Source organism: Bufo bufo, chromosome 3, assembly GCF_905171765.1.
Source record: "Bufo bufo chromosome 3, aBufBuf1.1, whole genome shotgun sequence".
In the NCBI taxonomy this organism is placed as follows: Eukaryota; Metazoa; Chordata; class Amphibia; order Anura; family Bufonidae; genus Bufo; species Bufo bufo.
This window is the reverse complement of record NC_053391.1, coordinates 543,577,984-543,598,005: the sequence shown is the minus strand read 5'-3', so window position 1 is coordinate 543,598,005 and position 20,022 is coordinate 543,577,984. Positions and strand designations below refer to the sequence as shown.

At 41.8% G+C, this 20,022-nt stretch overlaps 1 protein-coding gene across 1 annotated transcript in view; it reads left to right on the top strand.

The window, feature by feature from the left end:
- Positions 1-20,022, top strand: part of VWA8 (von Willebrand factor A domain containing 8) — a 443,862-nt gene that overhangs the window by 212,171 nt on the left and 211,669 nt on the right. Inside the window, 2 exon segments of the mRNA XM_040425409.1 lie at positions 33-104; positions 5,456-5,532. Coding sequence (XP_040281343.1) covers positions 33-104; positions 5,456-5,532 — 149 coding nt within the window.

Genomic DNA, 20,022 nt, shown 5'->3' with positions numbered 1-20,022 from the left:
GCTCTGACACAGCTGTGTGTTTGTGTTTGCAGCACTTGAGGGTCATGGAAGACATGCTGAAGGACTTCCTGCTTGGAGAACACCTCCTGCTTGTTGGAAATCAGGTACAATCTGTTATTTTCAACATGTGTATTTTTTTAAACAGGCCAGCATTCTTGCAAGGTCTGCAGTGATTTGATGTTACACCGTTTCTGCAGTATCGTCTTTTCATTCTAGTGTTGACAGCTGTCATAGTGATAATATTATCTATATACATAAACGTCTGACAGTAGAGTCTAATGCCCTTTTCCCTATCCTGATATGAGCCCCCAATTCAGAGATACAAGCTTTTTAATGAAATGCAAATTAACTCCTTGGGTGCAGGGCGTTGCCATTGCACCCAAGGCTCCACTCATTTTCTTTCCAGGCTGCTTCCCCACTGCTTTGACTGACAGGGCCAGGCCCTAAAGTCTCACGACAGTTCGTTCAGCGCTTGCGCTGTACATGGCCGGAGATCACCAGGCAGATTTAGTCTACAATCTCTAGCTCTGTACTGCATGTGCTGCAAGACTTCAGGGCCAGTCGTGGGTATGTCTACACTGCCTGGCCCTGTCGGTCAAAGCGGCGGAAAAAAAATGCCTATTGAATTCATCTGTTTAATGACTGCTTTTAACAGATGCAAAACGGATATTAAAAACGGACAGACGGCCAAAAAAATGTATCTACAAATGACAGTGTGTCCATTTTTAACGGCCTTGTGTATATAGCTTTAGTAACTACTTGTATTCCCCATATTATAATAAATCTATTCTTATGACTCTTTGTTATGCCATATTCTGTTATTCCTTCAAGAAGTTCTGAATGAATTGCTAGCAGTTTACCATAAAGGTTGATCTGAGTGTTACCAGTTGAGGGCATGTCCTTGCACAGTCTGACACTATCCATTCAGGATATAGGGAGTTAGTCCTCATGCACACGGCCGTTGTGCAGTTTGCGGTCCCCAATGCAAGGGCAACATCCGTGCAGCGGCCGGGACGGATCGAGACCCATTCAACTTGAATGGGTCCGTGATCCGTCCGCCCCGTAAAAAAATAGAACATGTTCTATTTTTTTGCGGTGCGGAGGCACGGACAGAAACACCACAGAAGCACTCCATAGTGCTTCTGTGGGCTTCCAATCCGTGCTTCTGTTCCGCACTGCATCTCCCGGATTGCATTCAAGTGAATGGGTCCGCATCCGTGATGCGGGGAGCACACGGCTGGTGCCCGTGTATTGCGGACCCACTGTATGCGGGCCGCAATACGGCCACGGCCGGGCAACGGCTGTGTGCATGAGGCCTTAAAGGGGTTGTCTCACTTCAGTAAGTGGCATTTATCATGTAGAGAAAGTTAATACAAGGCACTTACTAATATATTGTTATTCTCCATATTGCTCCATCACATTGTAAACAGCTCGTTTGCATGGTTACAGACCACCCTGCAATCTATCATTGGTGGCCGTACTTGCACAGTATAGGAAAAAGCACTAGCCTATGTGAGCTCCCATGGTCCCGGCCACCAGAGAGGCTGACGCTTTTTCCTCTAGTGTGCAAGCACGACCACCACTGATGGATTTGAGGGTGGTCGTAAACCATGGAAACATGCAGTGTATATTGTGATGGAAAAATGAATCCAGCCAGCAAAGGAAGCAATATGGAAAATAAACAATACATTAGTAAGTGGCTTTGTATTAACTTTCTCTACATGTAAATGCCACTTGCTGAAGTGAGACAACCCTTTAACCCCTTAAGGACATGCCATATTCACCTTAAGGACCAGGCCATTTTTTGCAAATCTGACCAGTGTCACTTTACGGTGGTGATAACTTCAAACACTTTGACTTATCCAGGCCATTCTGAGATTGTTTTATTCGGCACATATTGTACATCATGACACTGGTAAAATGGAGTAAAAAAAAAAAATTATTTTTATTTATAAAAAAAAATACCAAATTTACCCTAAATTTGAAAATTAGCAAATTTTTAAGTTTAATTTTCTCTACTTCTATAATACATAGTAATACCTACAAAAATAGTTATTACTTTACATTCCCCATATGTCTACTTCATGTTTGGATCATTTTGGGAGGACATTTTATTTTTTGGGGTTGTTACAGGGATTACAAGCAAATCTTGAAATTTCAGAAATTTCAAAAACCCACTTTTTAAGGACCAGTTCAGGTCTGAAGTCACTTTGTGAGGCTTACATAATAGAAACCACCCAAAAATTATCCCATTCTACAAACTACACCCCTCCAGGTATTCAAAACTGATTTTACAAACTTTGTTAACCCTTTAGATGTTCTACAAGAATTAATGGAAAATAGAGATACAATTTCAAAATTTCCCTTTTTTGGCAGATTTTCCATTTTAATAATTTTTTTCCAGTTGCAAAGCAAGGGTTAACAGCCAAACAAAACTCAATATTTATGGCCCTGATTCTGTAGTTTACAGAAACACCCCCATATGTGGTCGTAAACTGCTTTACGGGCACACGGCAGGGCACAGAAGGAAAGGAATGCCATATGGTTATTGGAAGGCAGATTTGGTTAGACTGTTTTTTTTTTTTTACACCATGTCCCATTTGAAGCCCCCCTGATGCACCCCTAGAGTAGAAACTCCAAAAAAGTGACCCCATTTTAGAAACTACGGGATAGGGTGGCAGTTTTGTTGGTACTAGTCTAGGGTACATATGATTTTTGGTTGCTCTATATTACACTTTTTGTGAGGCAAGGTAATTTACACAATTGCTTTTGTAAAACAAAAAAATTATGTTTTAGTGTCTCCATATTCAGAGCCATAGTTTTTTAATTTTTTGGGCGATTGTCTTAGGTAGGGGCTCATTTTTTGCAGGATGAGGTGAAGGTTAGATTGGTACTATTTTGGTGGGCATACACCTTTTTGATCGCTTGCTGTACTTTTTGTGATGTAAGGTGATATAAAAATGGTTTATGTAGCACAGTTTTTATTTTTAATTTTTTACGGTGCTCATCTGAGGGGTTAGGTCATGTGATATGTTTATAGAGCCGGTCGATACGGACGCGGTGATACCTAATACCTAACCTAATGCCGCCGCAACTCCCGTAAACGATCACCGATACGGGGGGGGGGGGTCATGGGACACTTTTGGTCACTTGTTAAGGGACCAAAAGTAATGGGACAGAATAATAATCATAAATCAAAGTTTCACTTTTTAATACTTGGTTGCAAATCGTTTGCAGTCAATTACAGCCTGAAGTCTGGAACGCATAGACATCAACCAGACGCTGGGTTTCATCCCTGGTGAGGCTCTGCCAGGCCTCTACTGCAACTGTCTTCAGTTCCTGCTTCTGCTTGGGGCATTTCCCCTTCAGTTTTGTCTTCAGCAAGTGAAATGCATGCTCAATTTAAGGTCAGATTGACTTGGCCATTGCATAACATTCCACTTCTTTCCCTTAAAAAACTCTTTGGTTGCTTTTGCAGTATGCTTTGGGTCATTGTCCATCTGCACTGTGAAGCGCTGTCCAATGAGTTCTGAAGCATTTGGCTGAATATGAGCAGATAATATTGCCCGAAACACTTCAGAATTCATAGTGCTGCTTTTGTCAGCAGTCACATCATCAATAAATACAAGAGAACCAGTTCCATTGGCAGCCATACATGCCCACGCCATGACACTACCACCACCATGCTTCACTGATGAGGTGGTATGCTTAGGATCATGAGCAGTTCCTTTCCTTCTCCATACTCTTCTCTTCCCATCACTCTGGTACAAGTTGATCTTGGTCTCATCAGGCTTTTTTAGATGTCGTTTGGCAAACTCTAATCTGGCCTTCCTGTTTTTGAGGCTCACCAATGCTTTACCTCTTGTGGTGAACCCTCTGTATTCACTCTGGTGAAGTCTTCTCTTGATTGTTTACTTTGACACACATACACCTACCTCCTGGAGAGTGTTCTTGATCTGGCCAACTGTTGTGAAGGGCGTTTTCTTCACCAGGGAAAGAATTCTTCGGTCATCCACCACAGTTGTTTTCCATGGTCTTCCGGGTCTTTTGGTGTTGCTGAGCTCACCTGTGCGTTCCTTCTTTTTTAGAATGTTCCAAACAGTTGTTTTGGCCACGCCTAATGTTTTTGCTATCTCTCTGATGGGTTTGTTTTGTTTTTTTCAGCCTAATCATGGCTTGCTTCACTGATAGTGACAGCTCTTTGGATCTCATCTTGAGAGTTGACAGCAACAGATTCCAAATGCAAATAGCACACTTGAAATGAACTCTGGACCTTTTATCTGCTCATTGTAATTGGGATAATGAGGGAATAACACACACCTGGCCGTGGAACAGCTGAGAAGCCAATTGTCCCATTACTTTTGGTCCCTTAACAAGTGAGAGGCACATATGCAAACTGTTATAATTCCTGCACCGTTCACCTGATTTGGATGTAAATACCCGCAAATTAAAGCTGACAGTCAGCAGTTAAAGCACATCTTGTTCGTTTTATTTCAAATCCATTGTGGTGGTGTATAGAGCCAAAAATGTTAGAATTGTGTTGATGTCCTAATATTTATGGACCTGTATTACATGGAAAATGGAAGTAGGTACTAAACCAGACATATACAGCATATATTTTCAGTCAATAAAGCTTGGGACAATTAGAACGATTTCAGTAATGGTTCTTACATTACAAAACTGGACCTTCCTTTGCACCATGTCAGCTATAACATTGATATCCTGTTATTTGCTTTTTCTATTACATTATTTATTGTTTTGTCTTCTTAACTAGTGTCTTATGAATCATGACTATTACTTCTGACGTAAACATTTTGGGGGAAAGTAGTGAGTCCGTGCCCCAGTACTTAAATCTACTCCAGGAAAACCGCTATAAATTATAATAAATGTGCCAGCCACCTAGGCCCTGCCCACTCCCCGCCCTACTGTCTACTTTTTGGAAAAGTTGCAAGCTGGGTGTAGAACCCTCAAAAGGTCACAGGTTTATGTGTAAGCTACACGTGCACCCACATCTGCAACTTTTTGATACCAGTTTCCTGGTTTACAGGAGTTGATAAATGTGGGCCTTTGAGGTTTATTTCCAAAATCCACTTCACACACTCCCACAAACCACCATCATAGATTTCAGAGTGAATTCTGAAGGCCAGTTCACACAGCCGTGGCTTTTTTGCTGCAGATTTAAAATCCATGTTGCAGAAAGAAAAAGATCTCAAAAGTCACTTAATGCAATTTGGGTGCGGACTCCACAGCAAGTAGCTGCACATGGATTAGACCCATTGAATGGAGCTAATTCATGTATGAATCCATGGCAAATGAGGCTCCAAATCCGTGGTAGAAATCCAAGGTTTAGCCTCCGATTTCTTGCAAATCAGCGCAGATTTTTCCGTCTGAAGAATACCTTGTGTGAGCGCGCCTTAATGCACATGTTTATATCCCTCTATTTCTCTGCTTACAGGGGGTTGGCAAGAACAAGATAGTCGATAGATTTTTGCATTTACTAAACCGACCACGGGAATATTTGCAATTACACAGGTAAGAATACAGTAACATTATGTAACGGCCATACCAAATTCATTTATCAATGTAACTACATGGATTTTTCACGTCTCTCATGAAGCGGTAAAGAAGTTTTGCATAAAAGTAAAGGACGTGTCATGCCAGTAGGAAATGGGTTATTGTGCTGAGGGAAGAAAACAAAGATTTGGCCTACAGACTATGAATGCTCCGTCATGACCCAGCTCCTAGGGGTTTAGTATTACTAGGCCACTGGTATTGCTATGCAAGCCCAAAATTTAGTTACACGCTTCTCCCATTCTTTAGCATATAGGCTGGAAGACCGTCAGGGAACTGACTATCTTTTTATGACGTGGCAGAAATATAGCTGGTCCGTTATGTTCATAGTGATTGTATAGTCTCTATAAATGAAGCCCTTTCATGTAATTTGCTGAAGGGTTGTTAACACTTAAAGGAACACTGAACCTAGCAATTCTAAAGGTAAGCTGAAGATAAGCAGATCACCAGTATTTTCCAGTCTGCAGGATTTACTTCATGTTCCTGAAATAGTCTTGTAGAAATCCTGGACGGGGGTTACTTTTCTTTTGATTTCAGCTGAGAAATGGCCAAGGGAGAAGACATAGGCTGGGTTGCATCAAAAGGGGCATAGATGCCTGTGATGAGAACATAGTCCTACCACTTTACAAATCACTAGTCAGACCACACATGGAGTACTGTGTACAGTTCTGGGCTCCTGTGAACAAGGCAGACATAGCAGAGCTGGAGAGGGTCCAGAGGAGGGCAACTAAAGTAATAACTGGAATGGGTGAACTACAGTACCCTGAAAGATTATCAAAATTGGGGTTATTCACTTTAGAAAAAAGACAACTGAGGGGAGATCTAATAACTATGTATAAATATATCAGGGGTCAGTACAGAGATCTCTCCCATACCTGTGATGCCTTTATACCTGTGATTGTGAAGAGGGGACAGAAAGAACTTTTTGTACACAAACATAGAAGAGGATTCTTTACGGTAAGAGCAGTGAGACTATGGAACACTCTGCCTTAGGAGGTGGTGATGGTGAATTCACTAAAATAGTTCAAGAGCGGCCTGGATGTATTTCTGGAGTGCAATAATATTACTGCAAGCAGCGGTTTTTGTCCGGCCGAATCCCGGGTCCTATTATAGTCAATGGGTTCCGTCAGGTAGTATTCGGCTATGCCAGGTACGATGAACAGTTTAGCACTAGTGTGAATCTAACCTTAGAACCAGGACGCTCTTGCTTTTGCCAGTTGTGTTAGGCCTCTTACACACAAATGATACAGATTGTCTCAGGATCTGTTCAGGATAAAACTGATGGTTTTGCACGCAAGTTGAATCAGTTTAGTGTGCGATTACCTTCAGTGTTTTTCTGATTGCATTTTTCACACAGCCCCATTAATTTTTATGTGGCCAGTTCTGCGTGAAAATCGGACAATATAGAACATGCTACGATTATTCCTGAACAGAAAGATGATGCATGTGCACAGACCCATTGAAATGAATGGGTCAGGATTTAGTCCAGATGTGATGCGTTTGCTACACTCATCGCATCCAGACGGAAATCTCACTTGTGTGAAAGAGCCCTTACAGTCAGACATAGGAAACTGAGGAGGGGAGGTTGATCTCCTGAGACATACATTCACTTTTTTAAATGTATTTCACAGTTTTAATTGTAATGTGAGACAAAATAGGATCAAAGGAAAGGAGGAGATTCAGTGAGGAAATGCTGGGATTTGTTTTTATTTTCGTTCATTTTCTATGTTTAGTTTTAGGATGTTTATATCCTGGTCAGTGTTGCTCATCAGCACAAACAAGTCTATGGCTGAGTTTCCTGATTATTATTTTTTTGGTGCAGTTTTTGAAGCCACATATAAAGGAAAGGTTGAGTCTTCTCTTTTTGAATGTCTCCCTGGCTTGGCCTTCAACAACTGCATAAAAAATCCTGAATGTGGAAACATCCTAACTGATGATGCCACAGATAGGAACACTCGCGTTTGGTGCAGATCTGTCTTGTATCTGCACAGACGGGTCTGCACGAATAATGCAAACGCTTGTATCCATTAATAACGGATCAGTTTGCATTATTAATCCAAAAACAAAGTCCAAGTCAAAACTGATCCGTCTTGACATACATTGAAAGTCAATGGGGGACGGATCCGTTTTCAACACTGAGAGGCATTGACAATTTGCAAAAGAGTTTGCTTCTCACCGAGCAAGCACTCTTCGGGGTAGATGAGGGGGAGGGTGACAGAGAGGAGGCTGAGGAAAGTGAGGTAGTTAGCTGGGTAACAGTTAGAAAGCGGGGTAGAGGGAAGAGTGCCAGGGAGGCTAGCCCTGATCTGACACACCCCAACAAGTTTGCATGTTTGTCAGATGAGGGGGATGTCAGTCCAGGGACGGCACTGCTGCAGCCGGACACTTCCTCTGCCAGTCAGGGGAATGTCAGCTCCAGTAAGCAGGGAACCAGGAGAGCAGGGCAGGCCAGACAGGTGCTGGTAGTGGGAGACTCCATTATTACGGGAACAGATAGGGAAATCTGTCACAAAGACCATGATCGCCGAACAGTGTGCTGTCTTCCTGGCGCTAGAGTTCGACACATCGCGGATCGGGTTGACAGATTACTGGGAGGGGCTGGAGAAGATCCAGCGGTCATGGTCCATATCGGAACCAATGACAAAGTTAGAGGTAGGTGGAGAGTCCTTAAAAATTATTTCAGGGATTTAGGTCAAAAGCTTAGGGCAAGTACCTCAAAGGTAGTATTTTCCGAAATACTGCCTGTACCACGAGCCACACAAGAAAGGTAGTGGGAGATTAACAAGTGGCTCAAGAACTGGTGTAGGAAGGAGGGGTTTGGGTTCCTAGAGAACTGGGCCGACTTCTACTATCGGCTACAGGCTCTATCGTAGGGACGGGCTGCACCTCAATGGGGAAGGGGCAGCTGTACTGGGGAGAAAGATGGCTAGAAGGTTGGAGGAGTGTTTAAACTAGGGAAAGGGGGGGGAGGGAAATTACATTATAGGAGGGGAAGATAGTGCAGATAGAGACCGGAGGCAAGGTAGTGGGACTGGGGGAGGAATGGAAGGATGGACTAGAACAGTTCAGAAGGAAAGGTGTAGGGTAAAAAATATACATAAACCTCTCAAATGTATGTATACTAATGCCAGAAGCCTGACTAATAAAACTGGGGAACTGGAATTAGTGATGTGTGAGGAGGACTATGACATAGTGGGAATAACTGAGACATGGCTGGATGATAGCTATGACTGGGCAGTTAATGTACAAGGTTACAGTCTGTTTAGAAAGGATCGTCAAAACCGGAGAGGGGGAGGGGTTTGCCTCTATGTAAAGTCTTGTCTAAAGCCCACAGTCCGTGAAGATATAAGTGAGGGACATGAACATGTGGAGTCACTGTGGGTAGAGATACATGGAGCTAAAAACAACATAAATTACTAATAGGAGTTTACTATAAACCACCTAATATACCAGAGTCCACAGAAAATCTACTACTAAACGAGATGGACAAGGCGCAAATCATAATGAGGTGGTTATTATGGGGGACTTCAACTACCCAGATATAGACTGTGAAACTGAATCTTGTATATCTCATAAGGGAAACAGGTTCTTGGCAATAACCAAAGACAATTACCTCTCCCAACTGGTTCAGGACCCGACTAGAGGGACGGCCATACTGGACTTAGTATTAACCAATAGGCCTGACAGAACAACAGATGTGCAGGATGGTGGACACCTGGGAAATAGTGACCATAAAGTAATAACCTTCCAATTATCATTCAAAAGAGCGTTTCTACAGGGAGGAACAAAAATACCAAACTTCAAAAAAGCGAAATTTAGCCAACTAAGAGAGGCCATAGGCCTAACTAACTGGGACAAAGTCCTCAAAAATAAAAATACAGCCACAAAATGGGATATCTTTAAAAACATCCTAAAATCTCATTGTGAGAGGTACATACCGTATGGGAATAAAAGGTTAAGGAACAAAAAGAAACCAATGTGGATAAATAGAACTGTAAAGAAAGCAATAAATGACAAAAAGAAAGCATATAAATCACTAAAACAGAAGGGTAGCACGGAAGCACTGAAAAACTATAAGGAAAAAAATAGAACATGTAAAAAACAAATGAAAGAGACTGAGAGATTAATTGCCAAAGAGAGTAAAACTAACCCTAAAATGTTCTTCAATTATATAAATGTTAAAAAGTATAAATCTGAAGGTTTCGGCCCTTTAAAGAGTAATGAGGGGGGAGTCGCAGAGAGCGACGAGGAGAAAGCAAAACTGTTAAATATTTTTTTCTCCAGTGTATTCAGATGACATGCAGAATGTAAAAATAAATTCCCCATTAAAAGTGTCCTGTCTGACCCAGGAAGAAGTACATCAGCGACTTAAAAAGATTAAAATAGACAAATCGCCAGGACTTGATGGCATACACCCCCGTATCCTAAGGGAATTAAGTAATGTCCTAGCCAGACCCTTATTTCTGATATTTGCGGACTCTATACTGACAGGGAATGTTCCACAGAATTGGCGCATGGCAAATGTGGTGCCAATATTCAAAAAGGGTCCAAAAACAGAGCCTGGAAACTATAGGCCGGTAAGTTTAACATCTGGTTGTGGTAACTGTTTGAAGGTTTTCTGAGAGATGCGATCTTAGAGCATCTCCCAGTCGAGCATTCTCATATTATATACTAACCTTTTATGTGGTACTGTGTAAAATGCTTTGGAGAAGTCCAGATATACGACATCCATTGATTCGCAGCTGCAAGCTGCGTTTTAGTGACCGTCTAAAAAACGCAATGGAGACCAAACGCAGCCAAATTGATGCATTCTGAACGGATCCTTATCCATTCAGAATCCCCTGGGGCTTAACTGATCCGTTTTGGGCCGCTTGTGAGAGTCCTGAAGCGGATCTCACAAGCGGACCCAGAAACGCTACTGTGAAAGTAGCCTTACTCTCCAGTAAAGTCATTTTTGTTATGCAGTAATATTTTTCCTTTGGAATTGATTTTAACCCCTTAGTGACCACCCATACGTGTTTTTACAGCGGTCACTAAGGGGCCTTAGGCTGGGCCGCCGCGTTTTTACGGCGGCCCAGTTTAAAGCGCTGCACGGCTCCCCCGTGCAGCGGGGGAGCGCGGACCTGGCTCTCATATGAGAGCCGGGTCCCTGCTCTAACAGCCCAGAACGGCAGGAGTGCCGATCCGGGCTGTTTAACCCTTTACATGCCGGGCGCAATGGCGCCCGCTGCATGTAAAGTGGTGACAGAGGGAGCGGACTCCCTCTGTCTGCCATCAGCACCCCGAAAATGCGATCGCGGGGTGCTGATGTGCTGGGAAGCTTACCTTGCTTCCGATCAGGGCCCGAGCCTGTCTTCAGTTACTTCCAGCAGGCTGTGCCTCTCTGGCGCATCCTGCTGGTCAATGTTCGAATAGCATTGCTATTAAAATGCAATGCATTATAGAGATAATGCATTACATTTTAAAAGCAATCAAAATACTGTATATTATAGTCCCCTTGTGGGACTATTAAGTAGTAAAAAAAATAGAAAAAAAATACACATTTATTAAATTTTAAAAAATCCATAAAATAAAAAAATATGCCTTTTTTTCCATTGAAAATACGCTTTTCAATGAAAAAAATTGCAAAAAGAAAATATCCCCCATATGTTTGGTATTGCCGCATCCGTAACGACCGGGACTACATAAATATTACATAAATTATCCCTATGGTGAACGCCGTAAAAAATAAAAAATAAAAAAGACAGAATTTCGAATTTATTCTTAGTTCCACCGAAAAAAAAACGTAATAACAAGCGATCAAAAAGCGGCATTTACTCCAAAATCACTACCCATGAAAAATACAAGTCGTCTTTCAAAAATCAAGCCCTCACACAATTCCATATAAAAAATTTAAAAAAGTTATGGGTCTTGTGAAGTGGCAATGCAAAATAATTTTTTGGGTTAATAAAATGTGTTTTATTGCAAAAAAAGTAGTAAAACGTAAACAAAATTATAAGTATTTAGTATCACTGTAATCGTACTGACCCAGAGAATAAAGATATTATGTTATTTGTACCGAAAAATGAACGCCAAAAAATGTATAATGTCAAAAACGCAGTGGCAGTATTGCTATTTTTCCCCATCTCCCTCCCAGAAAGAGTTAATAAAAGTTAATCAGAAAGTTATGTGTACCCCAAAATGGCGCCTTTAAAAACTACAACTTGTCCCGTAAAAAACAAGCCCTCATAAAGCTATATAGATGAAAAAATAAAAAAGTTATAGCTCTTGGAACGAGACCATAAAAAAAGGAAGAAAAACGCTTGGTCATAAAGGCCCAAACAGGCTTGGTCACTAAGGGGTTAAAGTATCAGAAAACTACTCCAGTAATTTCTACAAAACAAATGTAGTACTCACTAATATAATTTGAATCTATAAACGTTCATTTACTCCTGTCTCACGGATCCTCAGCTGTGTTTAGCTTTATTTTTATATAAATTTTAAAATGTGTATTTTTAGTTTAGATTCATATAAAAAGATACGTGGGATTACCTAAATCTCCTCATTCAGCTCAGCAGGGAAATGTAAGCAAACGAAAATAGATTGGTATCTTGGAGGCTAAGCACTTCTCAGTCTAAGCTCATAATAATTTGTTTATTGGTTATTGTGCTGCTACTTTTGAAAGAAAGAATGAGGACTATTTCTTAGATTTACATAAGCTTTCACAATGGAAACAATCATTTTCTGGAATTAAAGTATTTTCAGCATATTAATTCTATATGAAAAGTGTGGGCATGCTGTGGTTGTAAGCCTTAAATTAATCTTAAGTTATCATTTTCATCACATAAAATATATTTTTATTATCTCAACACTCCTGAATGTATAACTTTGTCGACACAGCTGTATTAGGTTGTTTTCTAGGACAAGTTGTATATAAGAAAATATTTGCATTATGCTAGGGAACATATACGCTAGCGTTTAATTTTGGGGGAACAAGCAGGAACCACCGTTTATGATTATTTTTTATTTTGTTTACCTGAAATGAGAATTTATACAGTACTTGTTGTTGCCCTTATGGTTTGTATTGCATTAAAATACATGTGAGGGCATGTTATTTATTTGCCCAAACAGGAATTTGCCCAGGATCCATTGTAAGGGGCCAGAGTGTCTTCATAGTGATGCCAGCCACAGCTTGTTAAGTGCTGAGGGCAGCACACTGAAGAGGTTTCCTCAAATTTTCTCAAGTACAGCTAGTAATAGTCCTTGTTGCAAGTAAGACTCATTGTGGTAATAGCTCTTCACCGGGAGCTGTAAATATAGGGCTCCTGCTTCTGGCTTTACGCACTGCTCCCTGGTTTTCTGCTAGTTCTCTAGTTCCGGCTGTGCTGTGTCCCGACTGCGTACAGCGTAAGGACGTAGTGTGCGATTTCAGGTCACAGTGAAAGACCATGCTGGATCTCCAAGTGGTGGTGTCTTCCTGAGCAGGAGAGGTAACTTATTGTATTGATTTTATGTGTGATCTGAGGTCTGATAAGGATTGGGGGTTTGATTTAGGGGTCTGATGAGGATTGTGGGTCTGATATGAGGTCTGAGGATTGGAGGTATGATTTGGGGCTCTGATCTGAGCTCTGATGAAGACTGAGAGTCTGATTTGGGAATCTGATCTAGGGTCTGTTAAGGATTGGGGGGTTTGATTTGGGGGTCTGATCTGAGGTCTAATGAGGATTGGGGTCCGATTGGGGGTCTGATCTTAGTTTTGATGAAGATTGCTGGTCTGATGAAGATTGGGGATCTGATTCGAGGTCTCATGAGGATGGGGCTTTTGATTTGGGTGTATGAGCTGAGATCTGATGAGGATTGGGGGTCTAATCGGAGGTCTGCTGAAAAATATTTTTTTCCCTCTAAAACCTAGATGCCTCTTATGGTCAGGTGCGTCTTATAGAGGAAAAAATACTAGTGAGGGGTTGTCTGGCAAGGCAGGTATTTTCCTCCCAGCATGTGCGGCTGGGCTGATTTCCAGCCAAGTGAAGTCAAATACCGGACCAGAGTTTAAGTGCCGGTCCGGGTTTTGGCAGCACCTGGCTGTCCTTAAATAGGCAGCTAGGCTCAGCAGAGATGTCTCTGTTTTTGGGATCTGAGGCTTTGTGCCGTGCTGGAGGGCTGAGAGCCACACGCTGGGGAAACAGGGCCCCCTAAATCCTTCTGTGTACTACTGGAGGCAGAACTGCCGGCAAGGTGACTTGTGTTATATGAACTTTCCATTGTGTGTGAATTAACACCAAGACTGCAAAGTTACGTGCTGTTTTCTGCAATTGCCTAAAGGTTGAATAAATACTGACGTTTTGAGTTAAGAACTCTGTACTGCGCCCTCTTACCCTATCTATCAGAGCGAAACCCCACGATATATATATATATATATATATATATATATATACACTCACCTAAAGAATTATTAGGAACACCTGTTCTATTTCTCATTAATGCAATTATCTAGTCAACCAATCACATGGCAGTTGCTTCAATGCATTTTAGGGGTGTGGTCCTGGTCAAGACAATCTCCTGAACTCCAAACTGAATGTCAGAATGGGAAAGAAAGGTGATTTAAGCAATTTTGAGCGTGGCATGGTTGTTGGTGCCAGACGGGCCAGTCTAAGTATTTCACAATCTGCTCAGTTACTGGGATTTTCACGCACAACCATTTCTAGGGTTTACAAAGAATTGTGTGAAAAGGGAAAAACATCCAATATGCGGCAGTCCTGTGGGCAAAAATGCCTTGTGGATGCTAGAGGTCAGAGGAGAATGGGCCGACTGATTCAAGCTGATAGAAGAGCAACGTTGACTGAAATAACCACTCGTTACAACCGAGGTATGCAGCAAAGCATTTGTGAAGCCACAACACGCACAACCTTGAGGCGGATGGGCTAGAACAGCAGAAGACCCCACCGGGTACCACTCATCTCCACTACAAATAGGAAAAAGAGGCTACAATTTGCACGAGCTCACCAAAATTGGACGGTTGAAGACTGGAAAAATGTTGCCTGGTCTGATGAGTCTCGATTTCTGTTGAGACATTCAAATGGTAGAGTCCGAATTTGGCGTAAACAGAATGAGAACATGTATCCATCCTCTGATGGCTACTTCCAGCAGGATAATGCACCATGTCACAAAGCTCCAATCATTTCAAATTGGTTTCTTGAAAATGACAATGAGTTCACTATACTAAAATGGCCCCCACAGTCACCAGATCTCAACCCAATAGAGCATCTTTGGGATGTGGTGGAACGGGAGTTTCGTGCCCTGGATGTGCATCCCTCAAATCTCCATCAACTGCAAGATGCTATCCTATCAATATGGGCCAACATTTCTAAAGAATGCTATCAGCACCTTGTTGAATCAATTCCACGTATTATTAAGGCAGTTCTGAAGGCAAAAGGGGGTCCAACACCATATTACTATGGTGTACCTAATTATTCTTTAGGTAAGTGTATATATATACACTCATTGTCGGATTGCTGCATAACTCTGCATACAGATATTTCACAGGCATAGTTACATAGTTGATACGGTTGAAAAAAGACATACGTCCATGAAGTTCAACCAAGGGATAGGTGGGGACGCAAATCCCAGAAGGAAGTAAGACTCAGATTTCCACAAATTTTCATATGCATTAATGTTGTTTACTTTTAAGAATTCATCTAAACCCTTTTTAAAACTGTCCACTGTTCCTGCTGTGACCACGTTCTGAGGAAACTATTCCACAGATTCACAGTTCTTACAGTAAAGAAGCTTTGACGCTTCTGGAGACTGAACTTTTTCTTCTCCAGTCGGAGGCAGTGCCCCCTTGTCTTTTAAAGGCATTTTACATGGAACAGTTTTTCGCTGTATTTTTTGTATGGACCATTTACCCCTCTTAGACGTCTTTTCTCAAGGCTAAATAAATTTAAATTATTTTAATCTTTCTTCATAACTAAGACCCTCCATGCCCCTTATTAGTCTGTACTTTTTCCAACTCCAGTGCGTCCTTTCTATGTATGAGTATACAAAAGGGAGGCTCAACACCTAGATCGATGGGTAACGGTGGATTCACTGCTCACTGGGTCACCCACGCAGTGTAAAGTGAAAGTGATGAACAAGCAAGAGAGCAGGCACACCACCTTCTGTAATAAAAATGTGAAGACAATTTATTCAAATACAATAATAGTCCATAAAATGGGATCATTCGTTTGATAAAATGTGAGCAGAAACATACATCCAATAAATAAAATAAACAATAAAATCAATTATATATAAATCTACAGATTGAGGAGGTATAAAAATGTATTATATAAATCCACTGATCGAGTAGGTATAAAAAATTAATTGTTGTCTCTGGATAGAGAGTAATAAAGTTCATAAATACATCAAAGGCCCATTTCACTCATCCAAACTCGATATCCAATGTAAAAAGTTTCAATGTTGGAGACACAGCGATATGTGTGTAAAGGAAGTCTCAGTATTGAATACACAGCAATGTATAAAGGAACACAACCGAATGGATCTGATCACAGCCAAGTGTAAATAAGCGCACAGTGTAAATAAGCGCACAGTAATTCAGCGATTCAGAGTTGCCTCACTGAGGCTCTTACCGCTCTGTTGGTGATACAGTGTCTGTTCTATGTAATGGCATAAGAGCCAACTCACGTGTGTATTCGGGCACTGGTTCCAGGAAACGGAGGGTAGTGAAACTCTGTGAAGACGATTCGCCCAGGACGCTGACTCCACGTGGTGAGGGCGCTTAGCTCCAATACTTGGTAGGCGTGTGCAACTGTTGTGGAAGTTAGATGATCCAGTCGGAAAGGTCAGGTGATCCAATCAGCTGGTTTGTTCGTCGGTCAGCTGCTATGGTCATGTGACTCGCAGGTCGTGTCAGTCACAGGTCCTATATGGCAATACTAAAATGCTGTGTTTCGATGAGGATAAAAGTAATTCTTTGCAGGCAAAAGGGATTCTTTTTGCTTCTGGTCCGGACCAGCAGAGAGTGAAAGGAAAACACAGATTGCCAGACACGTTTCGAGGCGACTTGCCTCTTTCTCAGTGGCTAGTTGCATCAGTATGTCCGTTCCGTTGCCCCGCAAAAAAAATAGAACTGTTTTAGGCATTGTTACAATAGATCCGCAAAAAAATCAAAACTTTGACATACGGTGGTGTGCATGTAGCCTATAAGTGACTCTCCCAGTGTTACTTCCCCTAGGATAGATGAGGATAAAAGTAATTCTTTGCAGGCAAAAGGGATTCTTTTTGCTTCTGGTCCGGACCAGCAGAGAGTGAAAGAAAAACACAGATTGCCAGACACGTTTCGAGGCGACTTGCCTCTTTCTCAGTGGCTAGTTGCATCAGTATGTCCGTTCCGTTGCCCCGCAAAAAAAATAGAACTGTTTTAGGCATTGTTACAATAGATCCGCAAAAAAATCAAAACTTTGACATACGGTGGTGTGCATGTAGCCTATAAGTGACTCTCCCAGTGTTACTTCCCCTAGGACATATGAAGCACAGAGATTATTACTACCAAGATGCATAACTTTACATTTATCCATATTGAACCTCATTTGCCAAGTTGATGCCCAATCACTCAAGTCAGCTTGTATTTTATGGACATCTTCCATAGACTAGGGTTGTTTCGGGTATTGAATTTTCGATACCCAATCGATACCGGGATTTGCCTTTTTTTGATACTAGGCTTCGCTATTGCGCAGTCTAGTATCAGAGAACATGGAGCACGCTGCTATCAGCGCACTTCGTATTCTCAGCAGCACAGGGGAGAAGGAAGCACTCTCTCCCTCCCCCACTGCGCCACCAATGAAAGTAAACGTTTAATACAAATCCAGGAGGCGGGTGCTGGCTGGGAGCTGCGATCAGCGTCAGTTAACCCCTCAGGTGCTGCACTCTCCTCCTGTATTAAATGTTAATTATCATAGGTGGCGCAGTGCGCCCTCCTCCCGAGCTTTAAAATCATTGGAGGCGCTGTGCGCCGCCTCCCGTCAACCCCCCAGTATTAAAATAATTGTTGGCGCAGTGCGCCCCCACCCCCACCCCCCAGTATTAAAATCATTGGTGACAGATGCTACAGGGTCCCCTCCCCTCCTCCACATGGTAGTGGTGCAGTGGCAGCTTCTGATCGGAGCCCCAGAAATGTAATCCTGGGGCTCCGATCGTTTACCATGGCAGCCAGGACGCTACTGAAGCCCTAGCTGCCATGGTAAGCTTCCTGCTGCCATGTGCACAAAGCACAAGGAAGCATGGAGAGTATGAGATCCTATTCACCCTAATAGAGATCTATTAGGGTGAATAGGACAAGGGATTTAAAGATCCCAGGTTCTAGCCCCTAAGGTGAGAAATAGTTATTAAATAAAAAGTTAAAAAAAAAACACCAAAATACACTGCCTGTCCAAAAAAAAACTTGCCACCAAAAAAAAGCCTTTAGCTTTGATTACGGCACGCATTTGCTGTGGCATTGTTTCGATAAGCTTCTGCAATGTCACAAGATTTATTTCCATCCAGTGTTGCATACATTTTTTACCAAGATCTTGCATTGATGATGGTAGAGTCTGACAGCTGCGCAAAGCTTTCTTCAGCACATCCCAAAGATTCTCAATGGGGTTAAGGTCTGGACTCTGTGGTAGCCAATCCATGTGTTAAAATGTTGTCTCATGCTCCCTGAACTCTTTCACAATTTGAGCCCAATGAATCCTGGCATTGTCATCTCGGAATACGCCCGTTCCATCAAGGAACAAAAAAATCTATTAATGGAATAACCTGGTCATTCAGTATGTTCAGGTAGTCAGCTGACCTCATTCTTGGAGCACATACTGTTGCTGAACCTAGATCTGACCAACTGCAGCAACCCCAGATCCTAGCACTGCCCCCACAGGCTTGTACAGTACGCACTAGGCATGATGGGTGCATCACTTCATCTGCCTCTCTTCTTACCCTGATGCGCATCACTCTGGAACAGGGTAAATCTGGACTCATCAGACCACATGACCTTCTTCTATTGCTCCAGAGTCCAATCTTTATGCTCCCTAGCAAATTGAAGCCTTTTTTTCTGGTTTGCCTCACTGATTAGTGGTTTTCTTACGGCTACACAGCTGTTCAGTCCCAATGCTTTGAGTTCCCTTCGCATTGTGCGTGTGAAAATGCTCTTACTTTCACTATTAAACATAGCCCTGAGCTCTACTGTTGTTTTTCTTTGATTTGATTTCACCAAACGTTTAAGTGAACGCCGATCACGATCATTCAGGATTTTTCCCGCCACATTTCTTCCTCGAATACGATGGGCCCCCCCTATCCTTCCAGTTTTTAATAATACGTTGGACAGTTCTTAACCCAATTTTAGTCGTTTCTGCAATCTCCTTAGATGTTTTCTCTGCTTGATGCATGCCAATGATTTGACCTTTCTCAAACAGACTAACATCTTTTCCACGACCATGAGATGTGTCTTTTGACATGGTTGTTTAAGAAATGAGAAGCAACTCATTGTACCAGTTGGGGTTAAATAACTTGCTGCCAGCTGAAAGATAATCGCCCATGCAGTAATTATCCAATAGGAGGCTCATAACTATTTGCTTAGTTAAATCCAGGTGGCGACTATTTTTTTGGGCAGTCAGTGTATTAAGTATAAATCACCCCCTTTGCTAATTTGACTTTTAAAATATATAAACAATAAATAAACATATTACATATCGCCACTTCCGAAAAGTCCAAATTATTAAAAAATAAAAATGTCCTATGCGGTGAACACCGTAACAGAAAAAAATAAAATAAAAACTGCGCGATTCGCCATTTATTTTTTTTGAGTCGCCTTGTTCCCGCAAAAAATAGGATCGGACTGTTATATTATAGGCCAGGCGTTCCATAAAATGCAGAATGCACGCAGCTTTTTTTGGTGTTTTTTTTTCTTCGTGGTATCGAATGGTATCGAGTATCGCAATACTTTTTTATGGTATCGAAACCGAATCAAAATTTTGGTATCGAAACAACCCTACCTTAGACTGTACAGTACTACATAGCTTAGTGTCATTGCAAAAATGGAAATGGTGCTATTAATTCCGTCCTCGATATTATTAATACATTTATTAAATAATATAGGGCCTAGCACTGAACCTTGGGGTACTCCACTTATAACCCGGGACCATTCTGAATAGGAATCATTGACCACAACTCTTTGGACACGGTCCTTCAGCCAGTTTTCAATCAAATTACAAACTACACTTTTCAAGCCTATAGACCTTACTTTACCTATGAAAGGTCTATGAGGGACAGAATCAAAAGCCTTTGCAAAATTCAGCAACACTATATCTACAATTGCCCCTCTGTCCAGGCTACTACTCATCTCCTCATAAAAACAAATCAGGTTAGTCTGACAACTTCTGTCCTTGGTAAACCCATGTTGGCTATCACTTATAATATTATTTACAGTCACATACTCCTGTATAT